Below are 20,403 nucleotides of genomic sequence, written 5' to 3'. Positions count from 1 at the left end.
ATAAAACCACACCCTTGCTATGTGTTTTAATAAGAAAAAACACACAACTTTGCATATCAGTTGATTTGACAAAATGAAGTTTGCTATCACAGGTTTTTGTGTCTTGAACGCCACTGTCTTAAATAGTAATTTCTCCTCAGTTTTGGATCAGTTTCATCATGTTATTTTAAACTATGTCACACATCCTGAATTTTGTTCAGAGTTGCCTGAACCCGAAAGTACAAGCTCGAAACCCATCCCAAACCAGAAATTAAATCACTAATTAGGCCCGAAAGTTAATTTTACCAAGGGGAAATTACGACAAAATTTTGGCCTTGTGATACGTCAGACTCAAAAAGTTCGTTTTTCCCATACTGATGCCCAAACCCGACCTGTGTATTTCCTGTTTGTAGATACGTGAAGTGGAGTGGACTTTTCCGAGCAAACGATACAAATTCAACGCGGTGCTGACCTCATATGAGATCTTGCTGAAAGACAAAACCTTCCTGGGTTCTCACTCCTGGTCTGTAATCGCTGTCGATGAGGCTCACAGACTTAAGAACGACGATTCACTGTTGTACAGGTACATAATTTAAACTGCCAATAATGTTCAAGTATTAATGGCTTTCATTGACTGTTCTACCATTTAAATGCAGTCTTTTTATAAATATTGTGTCTGTGGTAAATAAAAAAGTCAAAATTGTTGGTGCAATGTTTGTATTTTGTCATATCAAATAAATGTCAAAATCTTATATTCACGACTTTTTGTTCACAGGTCGTTAAAAGAGTTTAAGTCGAACCACCGGCTGTTGATTACCGGAACTCCTCTGCAAAACTCGCTTAAGGAACTTTGGGCGCTTCTGCACTTTATAATGCCCGAGAAGTAAGTGTATTAAAGTTTTTTTTACAAAAAATTCTGCATTTGTGACGTGAAAATACGTTGGCGCGACCCCAGTACGTATTTGCCAAGCAAAGTTAGAGGGCACAACACTAAAGCATAAAGACCCAAGCATATCAAACGTTGATGACTTGGGTTACTGTAGCCTATATGCTTTCAAACTAAAGCACATCCCGAGCGTAAGAAAGTAATGGTGTTTGAGTTATGAAACTAAGACGTAGCTGGTACGTCATACTTCAAAGCACCAACACGCCTCAGCCGACTGATTATGTCGCGAGATTACTTTCCGGTTTTCGAACAACTCTCCCTCTGTGACGTGCTCACTTCCGGTCGTGACAAGTGACTTTCACAGACCGGAAGTCCTGCAATTATCTGAGATGCTTCACATGCTGTTGACAAATTATCGGAAATACTGACCCCTGGTTGATCATTGTAACAGCGTTGTGTGACTAATGTTGAGCCGTTTTGCATTTTGCAGTGTTGGGTGTCATGTGGATGTTAAACCTTTTTGTATTGTATTTAGATCAAATTCTTTGTCACATATAAAGTTGCTGTTTGTTTAGTAACCCTCAAGGCAATTTTCAGTCGAACGCACTTATGGTGCATTTGATACAGTACTTTCTGTAATGAAATCTTATCTGTTATAGGTTTGAATCTTGGCCTGTATTTGAAAACACGCATGCGCAGAACTGTGATTCGGGTTACACGTCACTGCACAAAGTCCTTCAGCCCTTCCTTCTTCGTCGAGTTAAAAAAGATGTCGAAAAATCGCTACCTGCCAAAGTTGAACAAATTCTACGTATACCAATGGCATCACAACAAAAACAGTATTACAAGTAAGAAGTTTCAAAAAAATAAACATACGTTAGACCTACTTGGTTTAATGCCATGTATTCACAGTGATAACTAACCACACATTTAAGGATTTTCTAACAAATATGTATGATTATTACCAGAAGTTTTAAGCATATGTACTATTGACCAATCACGACAAAGTCAGGATGTCCTAAGAATGTTTTCTTGTAATGTATGTTGTTTATCAGGTGGATTTTAACGAAGAATTACACAGCCCTTATGCGTGGTAACCGCGGCAGTTTCACATCCTTCTGTAATATTGTAATGGAGTTGAAGAAATGTTGTAATCACGCTTATCTCGTAAAACCGCCGGAACACGACGCTCCAAGTGTGGAATCAGCTTTGCAGGTCAGTTTGTTGTGTTGATAATTTGATGAACATAAAAGGTTATTTTTTGTACTTGCTGCAAAGCGAATTACACACTGTGAAAAGTTGCTTAACAAAATTACCCACAAAAACGCGCGTTTATAAAACGTTTTGTTTGCAGGCGTGCCTGACTCAGCAATTTGGGGGTGAAATAAATTAAGAAAACTCATCAAAGTAACTTGAAAATGTATAGGCTTGCCTATTTTGAAGTAAAATGCTTTTGCCATTGTCATCAATATAAATTTCAGCTTCTGTTATTTGTAGAATTTGCTTCGGAACAGTGGTAAGATGATTCTTCTGGATAAACTCCTGATGAGGTTGAGGGAAGACGGTCACAGAGTCCTCATATTTTCACAGATGGTGCGAATGTTGGATATTATTCAAGATTATCTGATAGCAAGAAGACTACAGTTTCAGGTACATGCCATCAAAACTTGTCCATGACAATAGGTTAATTTGCCAAACATTTTGTTTTGTACATCGCTCTACTTTAATTCGGCAGTGTATGTTGTCTATTGGCACAACTTTTCTCGACAACAAAACAACGTTACTTTCAATGCCAACATCTCAGTATTTTATACATAGAGGTTAGACGGTTCAGTGAGCAGCGACAAACGGCGGCGTGCGCTGGATCATTTCAATGCTGAAGGCTCAGAAGACTTCTGCTTCCTTCTGTCGACTCGTGCTGGGGGGCTCGGAATCAACCTTGCCACTGCGGACACTGTTATCATATTTGACAGCGACTGGAACCCCATGAATGATCTTCAGGCTCAAGCGAGGGCACATCGCATAGGACAGAAGAATCAAGTAAGTTTCCTGTCGTGGGTGAGCTTTGTTTGGCATTGAAATGATTTGATTGATAGCGTTTTGAGGATATGACGCTTATTACAGCATCTTGAGGTGTCACAGGCTCTAATATTACCTGTTGACACTTTGTTAATTATTTTACCTTTGAGTTTGTTGAACTCATTTGATTGACGATACAAAGAAATAAATTATATTTTCACATAAAGTGTTTAAAAATAAAGTAAATTGTTATTCTTTATGGGTCCCCTTCGCTGAAGGGGTCACATATTGTTTTTGTCTACATTTTTTTTTTCTTATTTTCTTTTTTTCTTTCTAACGCAGATTTGTTCCCACGTTTTGGTCAAGAAAGAATGGTTCAAACTTTTTCAAATTTACACACATTATAGATATTGGTCTAAAGATGGTCCATGTGAATTTAGACCCCGTTTGATCCCTCGGTTCACCCACAGCCCCCTAATACGTGGAATTTTTAAAACGGCTATACTTGCTAAATTACTTCATTTAGGAGTTATATGCTTTGTTGTTTGGTGCAATATAAGGTATTTCAAAGAATTTTGTACCTTAAAAAAAGTTTTACCCATTTTCACCCCTTAAACCCCAAAATATTCGTTTCTGTCTAACGCTGGTTTGTTAAATGCGTTTGGTCAAGAAAGGTAGTAATTCACTTGTTTACGATTAAGGCGGGTGAATGCAGCGGGAGTGCTCAGCTTGACGTCCGAACGGACGTTTTACGATGCAGTCGTGTTGGTGATTAGAAATCAGCTGTTTTTGCACAGCTATGCTATGTCGTTTTATTAAGTTATCAAGCCCATTTTCAGTTTTGGAAAATTGTGTTTAAAAACTGACCTTGAACGACAATATCAAGGTCAAAGCATGAGATTAAATTGAAAGTATTTTTCCTGTTCTTATTTACTGTTCTTTGTAATTATATGACAATAATGATGCAAAAATAATACGGACAAAATTTTTAAAGTTGGGTTAAGGCTAAAGTTGGTTAAGTTTTTCCTTAAGAATCTAAAAATAACCAGGATGTTTGTTTACCATAATCCGCACAAACGCGCGTGTGGGGACCCATTCGTTTTTGCTTGCAAAAACAATCATATATGTAGATCAAATGATGTGTATAGTAAATTGGTAAATATCTAACAATGATTGTGCCCTATTTTTACTGTTACCAAATCGCATATGCATATGTGTGGGGACCCATTAGATTATGCTTGCAGAAACAATTATGTTATAAAGTGCCAGGAAAAAGATAGGGACCCAATAAAATGTAGGTGCCAAATATATATCCATTATAAATATAGTAAATGGTATATGCGATACATCGTTAAATATGATGTAGTATATATAAACTGGCAATATATAGCAAAACCACTATTCTAGTTTTACTGATGATATCAGCTGCCATTGTATTGTTAAGAAAATGAGTTTCACCCCAAACTTTGTCAAAACTTTACAAACTACAAAATGAACGAATGGATGCATTACAATTACATATTTTGTGTTTAGGTTAACATATACCGTCTTGTTTGTGCTGGAAGCGTTGAAGAAGACATCATTGAACGGGCGAAGAAGAAAATGGTTCTTGATCATTTGGTCATTCAACGGATGGACACATCTGGAAAAACAGTCCTCTTTAAAAACTCCACTCCTTCTTCCACGACTAATAATCCCTTCCATAAGGACGAACTTACTTCTATCTTGAAGTTCGGTGCAGAGGAACTTTTCCAGGTAAAATTTCATGAACCGCTGAGAGTCCGATCTAGGCCATTGATTGTTGTCGGGTACATACTAATACCAGTATGCCGGTTTAAAGTTAAAAATAAATGTTTTAGTTCCATTTGTTGCCCTTGTTATGATAATATTACGTTAGTCACCACTTGAAAACGCAAAAACTCTCTCCTTCGGCGGTTTGAGACTGTTTCAAACTTTGACACAGATCTCTTGTGATTTTTGCCTGTGTTGAACTGTTTTAACGGAAACAATGTGTAAAAACGCCGACATCGAAAGCAGTCTATAAAAGGTGTTAAAGTCTTGAAGTCTTCAAAATTTATACCCTCCCTTAAACACTGTTGGTTTTAATACAAGCTGTTTTCGTCATTTTTGTGCTGGGGCATCCAAATTAGGAAGTTTACAACAGAGTATTGAAATCTCCAGTCTTCACAAGGACTTGCTTCTTTTTTGTCAAATACGCGGTCTTTGGCAACCGTTGCAAATTGCTGATCATAGTCCTCTCTTCGAAAGACGAAACAATCGTTAAGGCCTGATATGGAGGTTACGGTGTCAATTGACCTTTTTAACCGTCCAATTCAACCCGTTTTTGTCGCCTCTGCTCGCTCAACAACAAGTTGATAGGACGTTCAGCCAAATGTTAATATGCAAACACAATCTTATGTCAGTCCCGTCGACTTATGTCAAACATGTTAAATTTCGCAATAATCCGTACAAAAGTTATTTTGTTACTAAAGCTGCTACATTCTACAGTTCGAATAGAGGTCGTCTTTTTTGTGTATATTTACAGATATATTCCAGTGGTAACGACTTGATATGCAAGATATAAAATCATATTTAAAATATTTTGTGTTTCGTGTAAAGAGGCATACCTTGTTCGAAATTTATCGGGTAATCACATTTAAGTTGCCGATAGGCCTTTCCACTAACTGAATTAGACAATAAACATGTTGACAATGTGTCCCGATTTATGGAACTTTGTATATTCGAAAACAAATATTTACAGTTCTATCCCAGATATCAGTGATTTATTGTTGCATTTCACAGGAAGCTGACGGTGATGATAAGGAACCGGAATGCGACATCGATGAGATTCTAAGACGAGCTGAAACTCGACAGGAACAAGTTGGTTCAAGCGCAGGGGACGAATTGCTTTCTGCATTTAAGGTGAACAACATCCTTGTTTATTATACTTCTCCTTATTTGACCTTACAAAGTTTTTGCATTTCTAACTGGCCACATACAACTGATGAAATGGTTAATTCTACCTGGGTAAACATGGCAAATTGTTAGTTTTAAAATAAACCTTTTGTCCAAAGGATGTATCTCGTTAATAAATATTAAACTTACTGTCGACATATATTTTATTGATGTTTTTTTGTAATTGGGTAGTGCGATGTAAATTTGCTAACGATAAATCAAGGTTGATTAGTGCTTTCTTGTAGTTACCTTTATGAACCTTATTTTTCTTGCACATTCACTTTACCCATTTTCTGTAATTACAGGTCGCCACTTTTAATCTGGACGAGGAAGAGACGGCGAATGCAGGGAAGGATTGGGACGGAATCATTCCCGAGAAAGACCGGAAAAGGATTGAGGAGGAAGACAGAAAGAAGAAGGAAGCTGAACTGTATCTTCCCAGGAGGGCTAGAAAAAAGTTAAAGGTAAAAAAAAAACAAGTATAAGCCTATTTTAAACATCGATAACACGTGCTACTCATACCCGATTCGCCATGTAAAATCCGCTTAACCCTCCCTATCAGTTTGCGGGAAAAACTTTACTGAGAAAATTCACGCCTAGTTCAATGCTCATAACACGGCTGATATTTTGTGTCATTAAACATAAACTGTGCTCTTCCTGTTCAAAGTCAGAGCGTGATAATCGTCTTCAGTCCATGTGTCACATCCTAGCACAGCTCTATAAATATGTATTAGTTATGAACCCTAATCTATCCACGTCATCACACCGAAACTCCAACGGCTTAAGCTAGTGCCCGCAATAAGTCAAAATATTTTGTTTATGAAACTAACATCAAACGTAGTGGTGCATCAGATGCTGCTTTTATTGCAAGATGGTCTTGGATTTTTTTTAGCCAACTGTTTCAATTTTATTCCTAATTCAGTGCGCTCTAATTCCAAGAGATTGCCAATCCAGAAACTAATAATATTAACATTCAATATCTGCTGGACATACTTTTGGACTGTAGATTCGGTTATTGTGTTTTGTAGATTTGGTTATTTGACACCCCAAAGATTTATTTGTTTTTATTTTCTGCAGATTGTTTATCAGGTCATTTATGTTATTTGCTATTGAAACAAACATAATGCACTGTGCACTTGAAATAAATTATACCATGCATTTTTACCATGAAATATGTAATGGAAACCATTCTAATTATTGCTGTGTTGTAATGCGTTACATTGTGTGTATAATTGGCAAATATAATAATTGCACTCCACTCTGTGACTGTGATGTCCCTTCATCATGGCCAGTGCTGAGTATTTGCATATTGCATAAGCATCTGGGGCGACACGAAACAAGTTACTGTTATGTACTGTTCGTTTAGTTTGGTTCTGCAGTATTATGTTCTGTATAAAACTGTTTTTGCTGTTATGTCGTTTTTTTCGTGTCCGATTTTTTTTTGCTTTGTTATGATAATCGTTTTTTTCATCGCAGGTCAACGCTGGCAGCGACAGCGAAAACGCGTCAGGTGACTCAGCGTCTTCGGATGAGGATGATGACGACGGCGAGTCGTTGCCAAGGCGACGGGGACGTCCACCACGATTGAAACGAGGCGAGGGCGATGATCACGTGAAGGGATTTACCACTGCTGAAGTTCGTCGATTTATCCGCAGTTTTCGGAAGTTTGGTGACCCACTCACAAGGTGTGTGTTGCTATATCGAAGATTGACCAAACTGTACATTGAATTTTCAGCTGTGGTAAACGTTTGCTAAAGAGTTGTTGGCTGTCGCTTTTGTAACAGTTATTGATGACGTTTTTTAACCACAATACGGTAACCCTTGCAGTAACGTCTTGATCAACAAACACTGATTTTGTTTCGCTGTCAGGTTGGACGCGATAGCACGCGATGCTGAGCTCAGCGAACAATCCGAGGCCGACCTACAAAGGTTGGGAAAACAACTGTACGACAAACTGATCGAAAACAAAAATTTGGCTGAAAATCTTTCGCAGGCAAGTAACAGTTTCTTTAAAAAATCAGTCTTACCCCAGCGGTTTCACATATTTACCATCAAACAAACGATAGGTTGGCACACTTTTAACACTTCAAAAACAAAATTTAAACGCTGTTTTATTTTCCAAATAAGCTTGTCCGCAATTACAAAAGTCCTTTTATGTATAGGAGTCAAAAGAAGAAACGACGAAGCAAGGTCGGGGTCGAGGTCCATCATTTCGCATCGCCGGTGTTTCGGTGTCTGTGAAAACAACTCTAGCTTGCATCGAAGATCTGCAACCGTTGGCCGACATTATTCCCAAGTCGACAGAGGAACGCAAAAAGTAAAAAGAAAACGTTATACCATTGAACACAATACATTGCGAAGGCTTTCTTTGTTATTTGCCATACAACGCCATGCTGCCATTATCATATTAATGATGAACCTAATGGCTGCACCTAGGGGTCGTATTTTAAGTATAATGATATATTTTGCATTTGACCAACAGTTTTCGTCTCAATATTCCTGTACGACCGATATGGGCTTGGGATTGCACGTGGGACTTGGATGACGACTCGAGGCTTCTTGTGGGAATTTACGAATACGGAATGGGAAGTTGGGAGCAAATTCAAACAGATCCAGTTTTCAAACTGGACAAAAAAGTAAACTCATTAACTTTACAGTTGGCGAGACCATCACATTGATTACATTCATGTGATGTTTTTTGTTGGCATTCATGTGATGTTTTTGTTGGCAAACATATCTGGACAAAGGCACATTTTTCATGATCTGACGGAATTGCTCTTTTTATTAAATTTTCTTACGTAACTACAAGTAAAAACATTATGTCAAGTGTGTATGTAGTCCAAAGTTTGAGTTCGCATTTTAAATTGTCGTTACATTTGAATCCATTAGCTTCTCCGGCCGAACGGCGAAAAACCGCAGGCAAAACAGCTTCAGAGTCGATCTGAATATTTAATCAAACTGATCCGAAAAGCCCAAGATCAGAATCATCCTGGAATCGGATCAGGAACTTCCACTGGAAGAAGAAGAGGTCCAACTTCGCGCGACTCCCGTGCTCCGGCTCCGACTGCGTCTACAGACAGTAAAGTACGATGGAACATTTGATACGTTTCGATAGATAACTATGATTTTTAATGATGTGATGTAGTTAAACGCCGGTTCGTTCACAGATTACAACTTCAGATTTTTAAAGCGTAACTGTATTAAAGTAAATGACCGAAGAATATTTTTTTTGTAAACCACACAGCTGCACCTAATAAAGCCAGTGGCGCGTTCAAATCTGTAGGGCTTTCTTTCACTTAACTGTTTTTTTGTGTACAGCCTAAACGGAAAAGCAGAAAAATAAAATCCAAGTCACGTGTTGTCGACGTAGACAGTGACGTCGAAAACGGCGCTAACGTCATGCCAAGTAATGAAACGGGCGAAATCAAACAGGAAAATGGAAACGCGAATTCGAAGAGTGAAACTTCTGTAAGAAATGTTTTTATATTTTAATGTCAACTAAAATACAACGATTTATGATCAATGTTTTTTTAGTCAAAGAAGCATGCCAAACGGAAACGAAAGGCCACTGAAAGTTTAGACGTCGGTGCTTCCTCAAAGACCAATGAAGTTGATGCCAATATCGTAGTGAAGGAAAAACGAAGAAAGAAAACTGCCAAGGTGCTTTGGTTGAATTTTATTGTGGGAAATCAATTAGTTTAGTTTTAAATTACAGAAGTTTTTTTGTTATTGGCGTGAAACTGCTTGTAATTCATCATCTGTCCAAGAGCAACCATTGCTGGCTCTCTAGGCCGAGTTTTTTCGGCATCGTGCCCACTACAGCATATAGCAGTGGAAATGATGCTTGTTGTTTTGTTTTTCAGGAAACCTCAAACACTGCGAAGCCATCGAGTAGTAAACCATCAAAGGGCCCAGTTCATATCACTGTCGATGATCCCGTACCTGTTGGTAAGTTTCAAAATTCCTCTACAGATTTTAAATTTCAGTAACGCAAAATCCATACAAATCAAAGAACAGTCAAAGTATTCGCAGGTTGAGTCAAAAAGGAATGGAATATTTGTTTGTGTCTATTTTTTTTAAAGGCAGTGATTGTTTGTACTAAACTGAGCAAAATAAAAGACATTCGAAAATCTAATGTTAATATAATCGTCTTTTTCAGGTCAAGAGTTTTCAGGCGAACTTGACCAAGCAACCTTTCGCGAATGTAAGGAGCGCTTGCGTCCAGTAAAACACGCGTTAAAGCAACTTGATCGCCCTCCACCGGCCCCTGAAGGCTGTGAGGAACAAGTTAAAACTGAACACATGCGGCGCTGTTTGCTGCAGATTGGTGACCGCGTCATCGAGTGTTTGCGCGAGTTTCATGATCCTCATCTCATTAACAACCTGAGAAGGTATTTGACCACAGTTATTTGGTTTGTATATAAAGTCTTCAGTAAACCCTCTTTTGCCTAATTCTCTAGCCTAGACTTTGATTTCAAAGTACACTGACAATCTACATGGATGTGTTAAATTTTTCAGAAACCTTTGGGTATTTGTGTCCAAATTTACCGAATTCAACGCGGAAAAATTACACAAGCTCTACAAAACTGCCATCAAACGACGAGAGCTCGAACGCAAAGAAAGATTATCGGTAAATGTTCGATTTGTACAAACTGGCTACAACAGTGGTGTTGCCAAAATATGTATTATCTTTTTTATTATGTGTTCAACTTATGTTTTGTGGTTGCTTGTCATGCTAGAATAGTCACGTGTTTTCATAACACCCACTCCTTAGTGCCCGTTGCTAAATTGGTTTCTACTTTGGTAACTATAGAAACACAGTAAACCTTCGTCATCGCATCATCACCATGAGATGGAAAGCAGTGAAGCGAGGAAACAAAATAGTGACGACAACAAACGTACTCAATCAAATAAACCAGGGCATCCCAATAAAACTAGGAAGATTCATCATAAGGTTGGATTTGAAAAAGCAGGCTGTAGACAAAAGAAATTACTCTGCTTGTTAACGTTTGGTCAAATGTTTTTGTGTGCTTAGAGTTCCAAAAAACGAAGTCCTTCACCTGTAGGAGTTAAACGTGAGACAAACGAAGCTGCCGAAAATCTATCACCCAAACCGAATGTCACCGAATTGTTTGAAAGGTAGGTTTACTTTTTCCCAAACAAGAGCGATTCCACAATCAAGAAGTTTAGTGTAGCTTAAACCACGGCAGTTGTTTAAGCAGATTATACAGCAAACATTTTCAGGCAGTGTTTTAGCGCAGATCTTATTGCAGGCGTTCAAGTGCTTCGTACAAGGCAGTAGGTAATCTAAAAGAGCGATATCCCAGCTGGACAAGGTCAAGTCACATGCAGAATTCGAATCGTGGGCAATTCAGAGCCGGACATTCAGGATTCGCAAAATATCAAAGTAATATAACAGTGCAGAGATACAAGGAACAAGAGATAAACTGCAACCAGTATCCGATATATGGCGAGAGCAGTGGAGAAATAGCAGGAAAATTTGCAATGAGTCAACCACCGCATTCAGATACCGCCTACGAACAAAATCTAGCAAATTTGCGCTCGTTGTACGCATCCCATTCAGATGTTGATTTCTCTGACGAGCATGCTCTGGGAACATATTTGCAGGCTCGTTCAGGGAACTGGGAATCGCCCCGTGTGCCTGGGCGCTCGTGTGTTTGGTGGAATTCCAACCCGTACTGGTAGAACGTATTCATTATAATCATGATCAATAAACTTTTTGTTTCGTGAATTGTTGCATATAATTGCTTTGTAATCGAGGTTTAGTTTGTACGATATATTAGTCGAGTTGGAGAAGCTTCTATCAGTCAACCAACCAGCCTATCATCAAAGCCTCTCCACGATTTCCATGATTGAGGTTTAACTTTTTTATTATTACCTAGGTTTTAGTTTTGTACAATTCGATTTTAGACCAGAAAACAAGCACAGTGACCTAGCATATTTGTCAAAACTTTAGTCATCAGGGCATATCTTTCAGCCTTCCGTCGTAAGGAAAGGCATGAATTTAGTCATTGCAGTGATTGGATTTTTTTTGCAAACAATTTGTTTTTAAGTATAAGTTTTTAATGAAACAACTGTGCTCTTGGCTGTAACATTTTAAGTTTTATCTAAAGTTGCTCTTGAGTTTAGGACTGCTGAATTGATCATTATAATTGTGTACGTATAACGTAGTTATTTAAGTTAACTGATTTTGCACAGACACGGAAAACCAAGAAATCGTGCAATTTCTCCGCAGCGACATGCTGACGACAAACACGCCAGGTTTGTAATAAAAATAATTAAAACTAGATATTCACACAAATCATACAGTGGATAAAACAATGGTTTTACCATGTAAAATTTTATCCAATTTTTTTTGTGTTTACCAACACAATCTGGTTTGAGTATTCCCTTTAAATTTCATCAAATGTGCTACGTACTACAGTCGTTACTTTTCAATTTGGTAGATATCCTTCTCACAAGAACTTTGATGACAGGGAGGCGTGGAGTAGAAGACCTGGAGGAAGATCACCTCCTCCTCCAAACCCCGAATATCGAAGTAGGGACCCGTACGTGAAACGCAAACGATCGCCATATCCCGGTGATCCTAGAAGTGGTCCTCCCGGAAGAAGTCCTCCTTATTCAAGGGATGTTGAATTTCGAGACGAAAGACACTCCCGTGAGTACGGACGTTCTCCACCGAGACACCGGCCTCCGCCGCCGGACAGATATTGGCGTCCCGATTTCCGAGGCTCACCGCCTCCTTCGGACTACTATCCACCTTCTGGCGCCCCTAGGGAATGGGAAGGTAGGTATCCACCACAGAGAGGTCCGTATCCCCCTTACCACCACGCACCCTTGAGTCCAGGAAGGTCGCCCCAGGGAGATTTCCACAGGCGCAGGCGTCCTGAACATTATCAACATCACGGCGAAGGTGCGCGAAGTTCCCAACCAAGATCGCGATACCAGCATTACGGTGACTCGCCAAATGCAAACTTCAGTCCTCCATCAGACAACTCGCTACCGGCTGATACAGCCAGAAGAGCAGAAAAGACCTGAAGCAGTTATGAGATCGATCGTACGACTTTTACGACGCGCGTAGAATCTTGTGTGGGACGAGAGGGTCAGACTTTTACGGAGGTTTCTGTTGGGTTGCTGCTGTACGTTAAATAAAAAAAACTATTCGTTGCGCCACAAGCTTGGTTTGTACTGTTGTCGCTGCAATTGTCGGGGTGCCACTTTGCCTTAACGCGTATTTGTTTGTTGCACATCTCGTAGAGTGCCCAAAGGTTGTTTACCAATGCTGTAACGTATGAGGTTTGTGCGCAAGATTACAGCGGATTGAAAAAACGAGTATATGTCGACTCCATCAAAACTCATATTATCGTCTAGAAGACTCAAACACTGCGTGGTACATAAATCCACTGTTATCTGTGCAGCATTTGGCGTCATGTTAACGCGCTGTGGCATTTTGGAACGCGAAATTGTGTTTCATTATTTTGTGACGCGAAATAAAATTCGTGTGTCAAAATACAGGCGATTATGGCTGATTGGGCAAATAAAATATCATGAGGTCGGCTACTACCGTAAATAAGACTTTTTTCAGTAAATGATTAGGCATGGACTTCGGAGCACATCACGTTTTTGTCCAGCGTTTTCCACAGGACTCTATAGCAGGATAGCTGTGATTGGCCTCTCACAAAATTGCATTCAATCCTTCCTTGTAAGCAATTGCTAAAAACGACAACGTTAGTATAGAAAAGTTTCACACTGGCTCCTAAAACATCTGGTCCAAAAACGATTTCAGCAGCAACTAGGCCCAAAAACAGCGTTGTAGGTCTTTTTTCGGTGACTTGGTCGCTTTTGGGTTGAATGACAAATTTTTATATACCTTGATAAATGTGAATTTCTTTTTGTCCCTTCCATGTTGTTTGTTTAATGGCAGCAGGAGATTTTATACTTCTAGTTTCCACAGTGTAAGATAACGGTAGGACTTTCTACTTTTGTCTTCACCATTTTGAATCAGTACAAATATATACGCGCAACCAATCCCGATACCTGTCGCACTAACGAGTATTTTGTTAATCTTACACGTCCGCCATATTTAAATTTTATTGGACATGGCATTTGTTGTGGTTTGTCTGTATAATATATAGCATATTGTTTATAATTGGCGATCGCGTGAAAAGCACAACCACGTCTCGTGCATACTTATCTGCAACTAACAGACAACAACAAAACAAGTCTTAAGTTGAGTTTTACGCAGATTATTCAAAATGTGCACCCAAGCAGGTCCTAAAATATTACAGTTAGTAAATTGTTATCCATCATTTGTACCTTGGTTGCCCACTGAGCCAGAATTTCATTTTAAACCGTGCTGTATAGCACAGGGGTTGTAAATCCCAAGACGCTGTAAAATGCAACGCGTCTGGCAAGTAAATGAGCAACCCCACGTAAAACAGCACGAATACAAAGACGCTATATTTGCATAGAAGAAACTTGTTTCAACACAGAAGACCTGTTTCAACTGAAAAACGATATCGTTTTAGTGACACCAAGTTCAATGCTAAATGGTTACAAACGATTTCAACTGTCTGAAACTTGGATTTTTACAATCAATTCCATCAAAAAGCGTGGATTTTGTGTTTTGATTTGTAAAGTTTACACCGGAAGTAAAATGGGACCAATAAGTGTTTGTGCAACAGTTGCTGATGTAAACCGTTTTGCCCAAAACTTCCGGAAATCAGCTGGTGTTATCTTTGCGCCTTTCACAAAAATGTAAACCCGAAACACAATAAAAACTCTTGTTTAATTAGAAAAAAATGGTAAGCATCAACTAAAACAAGCGCAACAAAAGAAAATTGAAGAAAGTGGCAGAACTGTTCACACCGGTACCGTGCCTTTTATATTAAAGCACCGCATGGACGACGGTACAGAGCACTATAAATACGAACAGATACAAAAGTTTCCAACAAACAATAAAAATGTGCCCGCAGCATATGTACTTAACTTAGCTTCCAAAAAGCGCGGCACCGTATAATTGCACATGTCGATTATGTGAATTAAATTTCTCTACGCTTCAAACTACGCAAATAGAAGTCCGTGGAGGGACTTTGAAGCTTTAATATAGCCTTTTTACAATCAAATTTATGAACTGTTTGCGTTTTGTTATTCACACTTCATATTTCCATTTTATGGAACTAAACGCGTGTACTGGTGTGATGACTGGAAACACGCACTGACGTTTTCTCCCTCGGCCTCTTTGCCAAATGATGGATTAATATTCATGCACTAGTTCAAAAACTTTTCAGCTTTGAGCGTCTACCACTTGCCAATAATTTAGCAATCGTGTTCTGACGCTGAAGGCGAATGTGTATCCTCATCGTACGCAGGTGGTGCTACATCAGCTGTTTCAACCTGGATGCTATCCGTATTGTCGGTCTTTTGTTTGAACGATTTTGTCCACTTTACTTTAATAGCTTCCACATAGGCTGGGGGCTGCTGTTGACTAGAACTGCACTCCGAAGGCACGGAAACTTCTTCCATACGCAGCGCACTCCCCCTTGGTGGTAAATTAGTGTTACTGCTGCTACTACATGAAAGTATGTCGTTGTATGCAGGTGGAGGGTCAAGGACTAAGCCTTGATTAAAGTAACCGTTTGCATCGGAGTAGCCTGGTAAACCAAATCCAGCTTCGTTTGCATCCCTGTCGGTCACTCTGGGACGTCCGTTATTTCTTCGCTGCGGGCAACCCCAGCAAAATATTACTCCGAATACGGTAGCGACGAGACCTGAAACGCATTTAGCGGCATTAGGTTTGCTTTGTGAAACGTACAATATCCCTAAAACCAATATATACAACAAAATTTTCAGCTCTTCCAGCAGTTTTTTATTCTACTTCATTCAATATATACAACTTTTTGTATTGGATTTGTAATGTAAACAATCACGCCAATTAAATGCAGTGATCACTTCATCGACGCATAAAGAGTAGTTTTCAGTGCAAAATATAAGTTATGTCACAAATGGATCTACGTATCTGATAATGACTAACCTGTACCTTTACCTATTCGAAATACATTACACCGCGCAGATAATTGTCAATAACGTCACGTTAATAGACCCAATTTTAGTCAATTTAACGAGCGCTGGGTTCATTCTGCGTAATGCATAGTTTTTTGTAGCCCTAATCAGTTTTTATGCTACATATTAGCGTTATCAAACAGAAATTCACCTGCAAAAAAGAAGCAAAACCCGGGTATTGATAGGGTGCTAAGATTCGATAGGTCGCCGAAAAACTGGGTGTATACTCCCATTATGTAGACGAGTATAAGGCCACCCCCAGCAGCAATGCAAACTATTCCACATGTACAACAACCCTTGGCAAGTTTTTCTTGGCTGTTGTTGCAATTAATAATCTTCCGTACACGTGATCCCGTTGACATTCGTGTTCTGCTTGACTGGCCATTTTCGCACGGCGTAGAGGAATTGATGTGTCTTGCTGGTTGTTCCTCAACAACCCGGCCTTCACGATCACTTTCGCTTTGCTGGTCAACTGTAATCGCCTCATTGTTGTTGTCGCTCGAATTATCATCCATATTTGTGGCCTGGTGGTTTATGGCAGTTAACAGAGCTTTCAAAACTTATCTTTAATAAAAGTTGAATTTACATACAGGCCACGTCATGACTTTTCTGCAAATAACACATTCGTTACATCATGCACACGACCTTTTACTCCACCAGTTAGCACAGTCTGTCCTTTAACAAAATGCCTGCCGGCTGTGTGCGTTGGCAGTTTCTGCGAAACTTTGTCGTCGTCGAAAGCAGCATGCCAGTGTCGCGAAAGGAAGTGACCCAAATCGATTGTTTAGTTTAATTATGCAGGAACACACGCTCCGACCCATAAGTAGTACATCGAACACTTGACGAAAACGACCGTCTATCATCTGCGGTGTCCACACCAGCCCGTGCTAACTAAAATGATCTCCTGCTAGCATTTGTGCGTGCTGACAAGCTAATGATCTCCCAGCGTATGGTCGATACAGCAATGACAGCTTGACGTTTCTGCCTGTCACAAGCGCACCGAACAGTGGAAGCCAACCTTCCGCTTGACACGTACATTTTACCTGTACAATGCAAGTTACCTACAGGATCGTATTTTTAACAGTGCACTTTACCGATTCTTGGATAAGGCAAAGTACACTGCGCCTTCAACGCGGTTTTACGCTTTCGTTTACACAACAGCGACGCACAAAGCCATGGCACTAAACCTTTGCTTTCATTGTTCAAATGTGCTTCATAAAATTTGTTCAATGGCGGGGGTCTGTTGTTTATCACCGACCGAATGAAACGTATCCCCACCTAACACAACCAAGGCTGACGTTTTATTTGCTTGTACATCATCGACAAAACTCAAATTGCTTTTGATACAGTTTTGTTACAGAATCAGCTACATAGCCATTGCCTTGACCAACTTTTCTAAAAGACATAGTATACGCTTTGCTATGATGAAGCGTAAAGTAAACAACTGTTCTATTCTAACTTAAATCATAAACTAATTTGAAATCAACAACTTTTATTTTTCTAATTTGACTTTGAAACTTCAGCTATAGGATGTAACTTAAATACTATAACATGCCATACACTTTATTTGTGATCTCTTCGGCTGTACCAGCTTAACCCAAGAACAAAACGTAACTGATCGCGGCGATGACACGTAACAATGCGTGGGATAACTTGTAATCCTTTACTACAATAGTGCGAAGCCTCGCCATTCGTACCGTTTATTCTGCCTATTCCGCTTCAGCCTTTCAAACGACATGTAGCCATCAGTTATTTGGCTGAATTTGTTTTTAGACCCGCAGGCACATACCTGATCCTCACGCCACATTTTAGGATCGCTCGTCAGAAATTATTGTCATTTATCAGCATTCAAACATCGGTTTTAAACTGTACTAGAAACTTATAACTTTTGATTGTTATATGTTCTGAAAAGGTAATAATTTGAGAACCCATTTTGTCACGTTTTAACTGCTGTTTAATCATTTACGTACTTCATAGACTTATTTTGACAAAACATGTTGTACGGACTATGGACTAGCTATCTAGCTTTCAGTCGGTAAACTTTGGGACGATTTTGGAACTTTTTGATATCATTGCGCTTGTTTGGGGAGTCGGGTTTTACCAACGTCACCGCGAGGTCGCTTAGTCAACTTACCTATATTTAGAACGAAGATGTCGAGAGTAGAGAACAACATGGAGTTTAATTGCCATGACAAAAACATTCCAATGGACTTGGCTTGGCTTATTTATGCATGATTAAACTACAAATGTTTTGGTTCAAAATTTGAGTTTAATAATTCATGTACCAAGCAATACAAAACGCTGATGTTTTCTGAAATAATATCCTTGCTTTCGCTAATAGTATGTTATAAGGAGAAAGGGCATTTGTCTTGTGACCTAACTTGTGTTTCATCCGACGTACGTTTTTAATTTCAAAACTATTCCTAAAAGAGAAGAGTCAGTCAACGTTTACGACACAAGTTTGACTTTAGCCTACCAATCGTTTTGCCGTTTTAGCATAATATACAAAATGCATCGTTAAATCAAGAATACCCTAGAGAAGAATTGAACAGTAGCAATTGAATATACATATTATACATTAACAAACAAACTGTGTTAGTTTATACTTCACTATCGACTTTTCATGTTTTAACTGACAACTATTCTTGCCCCTTGGTGACATTCAGGCAAATTGAGATTCGGTATTTCTACAAAGTTGTATTTAACGCTCGGTTAAAGCACGGTTTTGGAATGTATGTAACACCGTTTAATTACAAGCAGAAGCATCCTCACAGATATGGGATGACGTATGCACCATAGCGTGTTTAACTATTAAGATGTTTTAACACATATGCTCTCTACCATATACCACAAACGATTAACCACGTTCTTTGCAAAAAAAAAACACTAGCATATTCCTAATAGTAAATAAATTTAAGTTTGGCGGTAAACTACTTCGAAACTACTTCGCTATATGGTGGCAACCTGTCATCATTTGGTTCTGTGCCGTCTGGTAAGCGAGAAGCAGAACTAAACGAAGCAAAAATCCTTTGGCTGTTGAAATCGTATGCAACGGCAATAGGCAGTGTCCGTTGCGATTGATAGAGCGTTGAATATGAGGGGGGAAGATCCGGCATACCCGGGGAGCAGATTTCTGACGTATGTTCAGGATGGTCACATCGGGTTGTTCGGCCGTAAACGTGATGGGCTTGGTGTTTCGATCTACAATACCATTCGCTTACGGCGGTCACAATCACGCCTGAAAACATTATTTGCGGTAAAGGTTTGAAAACATAATTATGCGGTAAAGGTTTGAAAACATAATTATGCGGTAAAGGTTTGAAATAGAATAAAGACAATTTGTTAGTTAAATCATATAAAGGTTACCTTTTCATTAAATTGTTTTTGTATGTTAATAACTGTTGTTGCCAGACATATAATAATTTTTTTTAGCTTTTCTTACAAAAGTATTTTTCGCACCCACGTTTTGACGTCAAATTTAGGTCGACATTATCAAGGTAAATGTCACACCAAGCACGTGGCATTACATGGTGAAAAAAGAAAAACGACAGTAGTTTCACGACAGCCATGTGTCTGTTAGAAAGTGTTTTGTGAAGTATGCAGGACAGGCGAAAATTATGCTGCACTGAGTTTTAAATGTGTGTAACTAACCCATTGTGAACAATCCCAGGCCAGGCATCAGCAAAGGTGCGTATTCACTTGAAAAAAAGAATAGAACGAGGCAAACCATTCCGCAACACAGAATAGACATCCCGCAGCAGCAAGACAAACAAAAAGCACTTGACCGTTTTTTTACGCATCCAATGCATTTTGCTTTCAGGGTCTTGGGAATGCTTCTTGCCTCATTGCCTCCGGGTTCTCTGACTTGCCTTACCTCGTTACGCATGGGTGACTGTCGAGCATTTGTTATCCGATCAACGGCGTCACTAAGCGTATGCATCGCTCTACGCCTGTCTGAATTTAACTACTTCAGGTAACTTAAACACAAGTCGTTAGCCATTGTATTTGCTTTCTAAAATATAAGCATTAAATAACTGAGCGTTTTAGGTGTTTAACCAATACCGCCTGTTTAAAATAAACTAAATACTTTTAAAGCACACACACACAAACAAACAACGACAGACGTTTTAATCTTCTGTTACGAGCTTAAGGCATTCAAATTGCTATCAAGAGCTACGAGAACGTTACGGCACGGAACGGATGACGCTTTTTTACCACGGCACACTGAGCTTGTGCTTACCTTGTTGTTTTTGCATGAACGAGCACTGCTGTCAACTACTGCACAGATGCCAAAACGCTATTAGGCGCAAAACACTGCTCGCTACAATACTGTCACCGCTAAATATTCGGTTTGCTTTCTCTCTGGCGTTCACAAAAAACTACATTTTATTATCCGTAATTGGGGAAAAAGTCTTTGTTCGTACACAAACTTTGTGATATTTCTGTTTTATTGTGGAAATTTTGTTTACCAAACTTGTGAT

At 39.2% G+C, this 20,403-nt stretch overlaps 3 protein-coding genes across 6 annotated transcripts in view; 1 reads left to right on the top strand and 2 right to left on the bottom strand.

Moving 5' to 3' along the window:
* Positions 1-13,389, top strand: part of LOC145227538 (ATP-dependent chromatin remodeler CHD1-like) — a 32,197-nt gene extending 18,808 nt beyond the window's left edge. For 3 of the 4 annotated variants that reach the window (XM_080092383.1, XM_080092382.1, XM_080092384.1), the window contains exons 16-38: positions 393-562; positions 755-862; positions 1,525-1,713; positions 1,921-2,080; positions 2,363-2,515; positions 2,684-2,905; positions 4,418-4,639; positions 5,687-5,806; positions 6,145-6,303; positions 7,316-7,524; positions 7,709-7,832; positions 8,002-8,156; positions 8,322-8,475; positions 8,729-8,923; positions 9,158-9,307; positions 9,374-9,499; positions 9,703-9,787; positions 9,999-10,230; positions 10,358-10,469; positions 10,653-10,793; positions 10,875-10,978; positions 12,059-12,121; positions 12,307-13,389. In XM_080092383.1, the coding sequence (XP_079948509.1) occupies positions 393-562; positions 755-862; positions 1,525-1,713; positions 1,921-2,080; positions 2,363-2,515; positions 2,684-2,905; positions 4,418-4,639; positions 5,687-5,806; positions 6,145-6,303; positions 7,316-7,524; positions 7,709-7,832; positions 8,002-8,156; positions 8,322-8,475; positions 8,729-8,923; positions 9,158-9,307; positions 9,374-9,499; positions 9,703-9,787; positions 9,999-10,230; positions 10,358-10,469; positions 10,653-10,793; positions 10,875-10,978; positions 12,059-12,121; positions 12,307-12,898 (3,945 nt within the window). In that variant the 3' untranslated portion in view covers positions 12,899-13,389. The remainder of the gene's footprint in view (positions 1-392; positions 563-754; positions 863-1,524; positions 1,714-1,920; positions 2,081-2,362; positions 2,516-2,683; positions 2,906-4,417; positions 4,640-5,686; positions 5,807-6,144; positions 6,304-7,315; positions 7,525-7,708; positions 7,833-8,001; positions 8,157-8,321; positions 8,476-8,728; positions 8,924-9,157; positions 9,308-9,373; positions 9,500-9,702; positions 9,788-9,998; positions 10,231-10,357; positions 10,470-10,652; positions 10,794-10,874; positions 10,979-12,058; positions 12,122-12,306) is intronic. The other variant, XM_080092385.1, reaches the window with a different exon arrangement.
* A 1,240-nt stretch (positions 13,390-14,629) lies between these two features.
* Positions 14,630-16,592, bottom strand: LOC145227541 (uncharacterized). Its single transcript, XM_080092387.1, has 2 exons — positions 16,074-16,592; positions 14,630-15,630 (listed from the first exon to the last, which is right to left on the bottom strand). The coding sequence occupies exons 1-2, from the start codon at positions 16,435-16,437 to the stop codon at positions 15,179-15,181; spliced, it is 816 nt and encodes a 271-aa protein (XP_079948513.1). The 5' UTR covers positions 16,438-16,592; the 3' UTR covers positions 14,630-15,178.
* A 2,001-nt stretch (positions 16,593-18,593) lies between these two features.
* Positions 18,594-19,928, bottom strand: LOC145229952 (uncharacterized). The gene is made up of 2 exons (XM_080095294.1): positions 19,574-19,928; positions 18,594-19,160 (listed from the first exon to the last, which is right to left on the bottom strand). The coding sequence occupies exons 1-2, from the start codon at positions 19,860-19,862 to the stop codon at positions 18,853-18,855; spliced, it is 597 nt and encodes a 198-aa protein (XP_079951420.1). The 5' UTR covers positions 19,863-19,928; the 3' UTR covers positions 18,594-18,852.
* Positions 19,929-20,403: the final 475 nt, after the last annotated feature.

The sequence above is a fragment of the Phallusia mammillata genome, chromosome 5, assembly GCF_965637545.1.
Source record: "Phallusia mammillata chromosome 5, kaPhaMamm4.hap1.1, whole genome shotgun sequence".
NCBI lineage: Eukaryota > Metazoa > Chordata > Ascidiacea > Phlebobranchia > Ascidiidae > Phallusia > Phallusia mammillata.
This window is presented reverse-complemented; position numbering and strand designations above follow the sequence as displayed.

What these genes read in the sequence shown, in the direction of transcription:
- LOC145227541 (XM_080092387.1), bottom strand. Translation starts at nt 16,437, where the DNA reads ATGGATGATAATTCGAGCGACAACAACAATGAGGCGATTACAGTTGAC. An exon ending in GTTTTGCTTCTTTTTTGCAG is followed by an intron (nt 15,631 to 16,073) that starts GTGAATTTCTGT and finishes AATGCGTTTCAG; the next exon opens with GTCTCGTCGCTACCGTATTC.
- LOC145229952 (XM_080095294.1), bottom strand. Translation starts at nt 19,862, where the DNA reads ATGCATACGCTTAGTGACGCCGTTGATCGGATAACAAATGCTCGACAG. An exon ending in CCTGGGATTGTTCACAATGG is followed by an intron (nt 19,161 to 19,573) that starts GTTAGTTACACA and finishes TAATGTTTTCAG; the next exon opens with GCGTGATTGTGACCGCCGTA.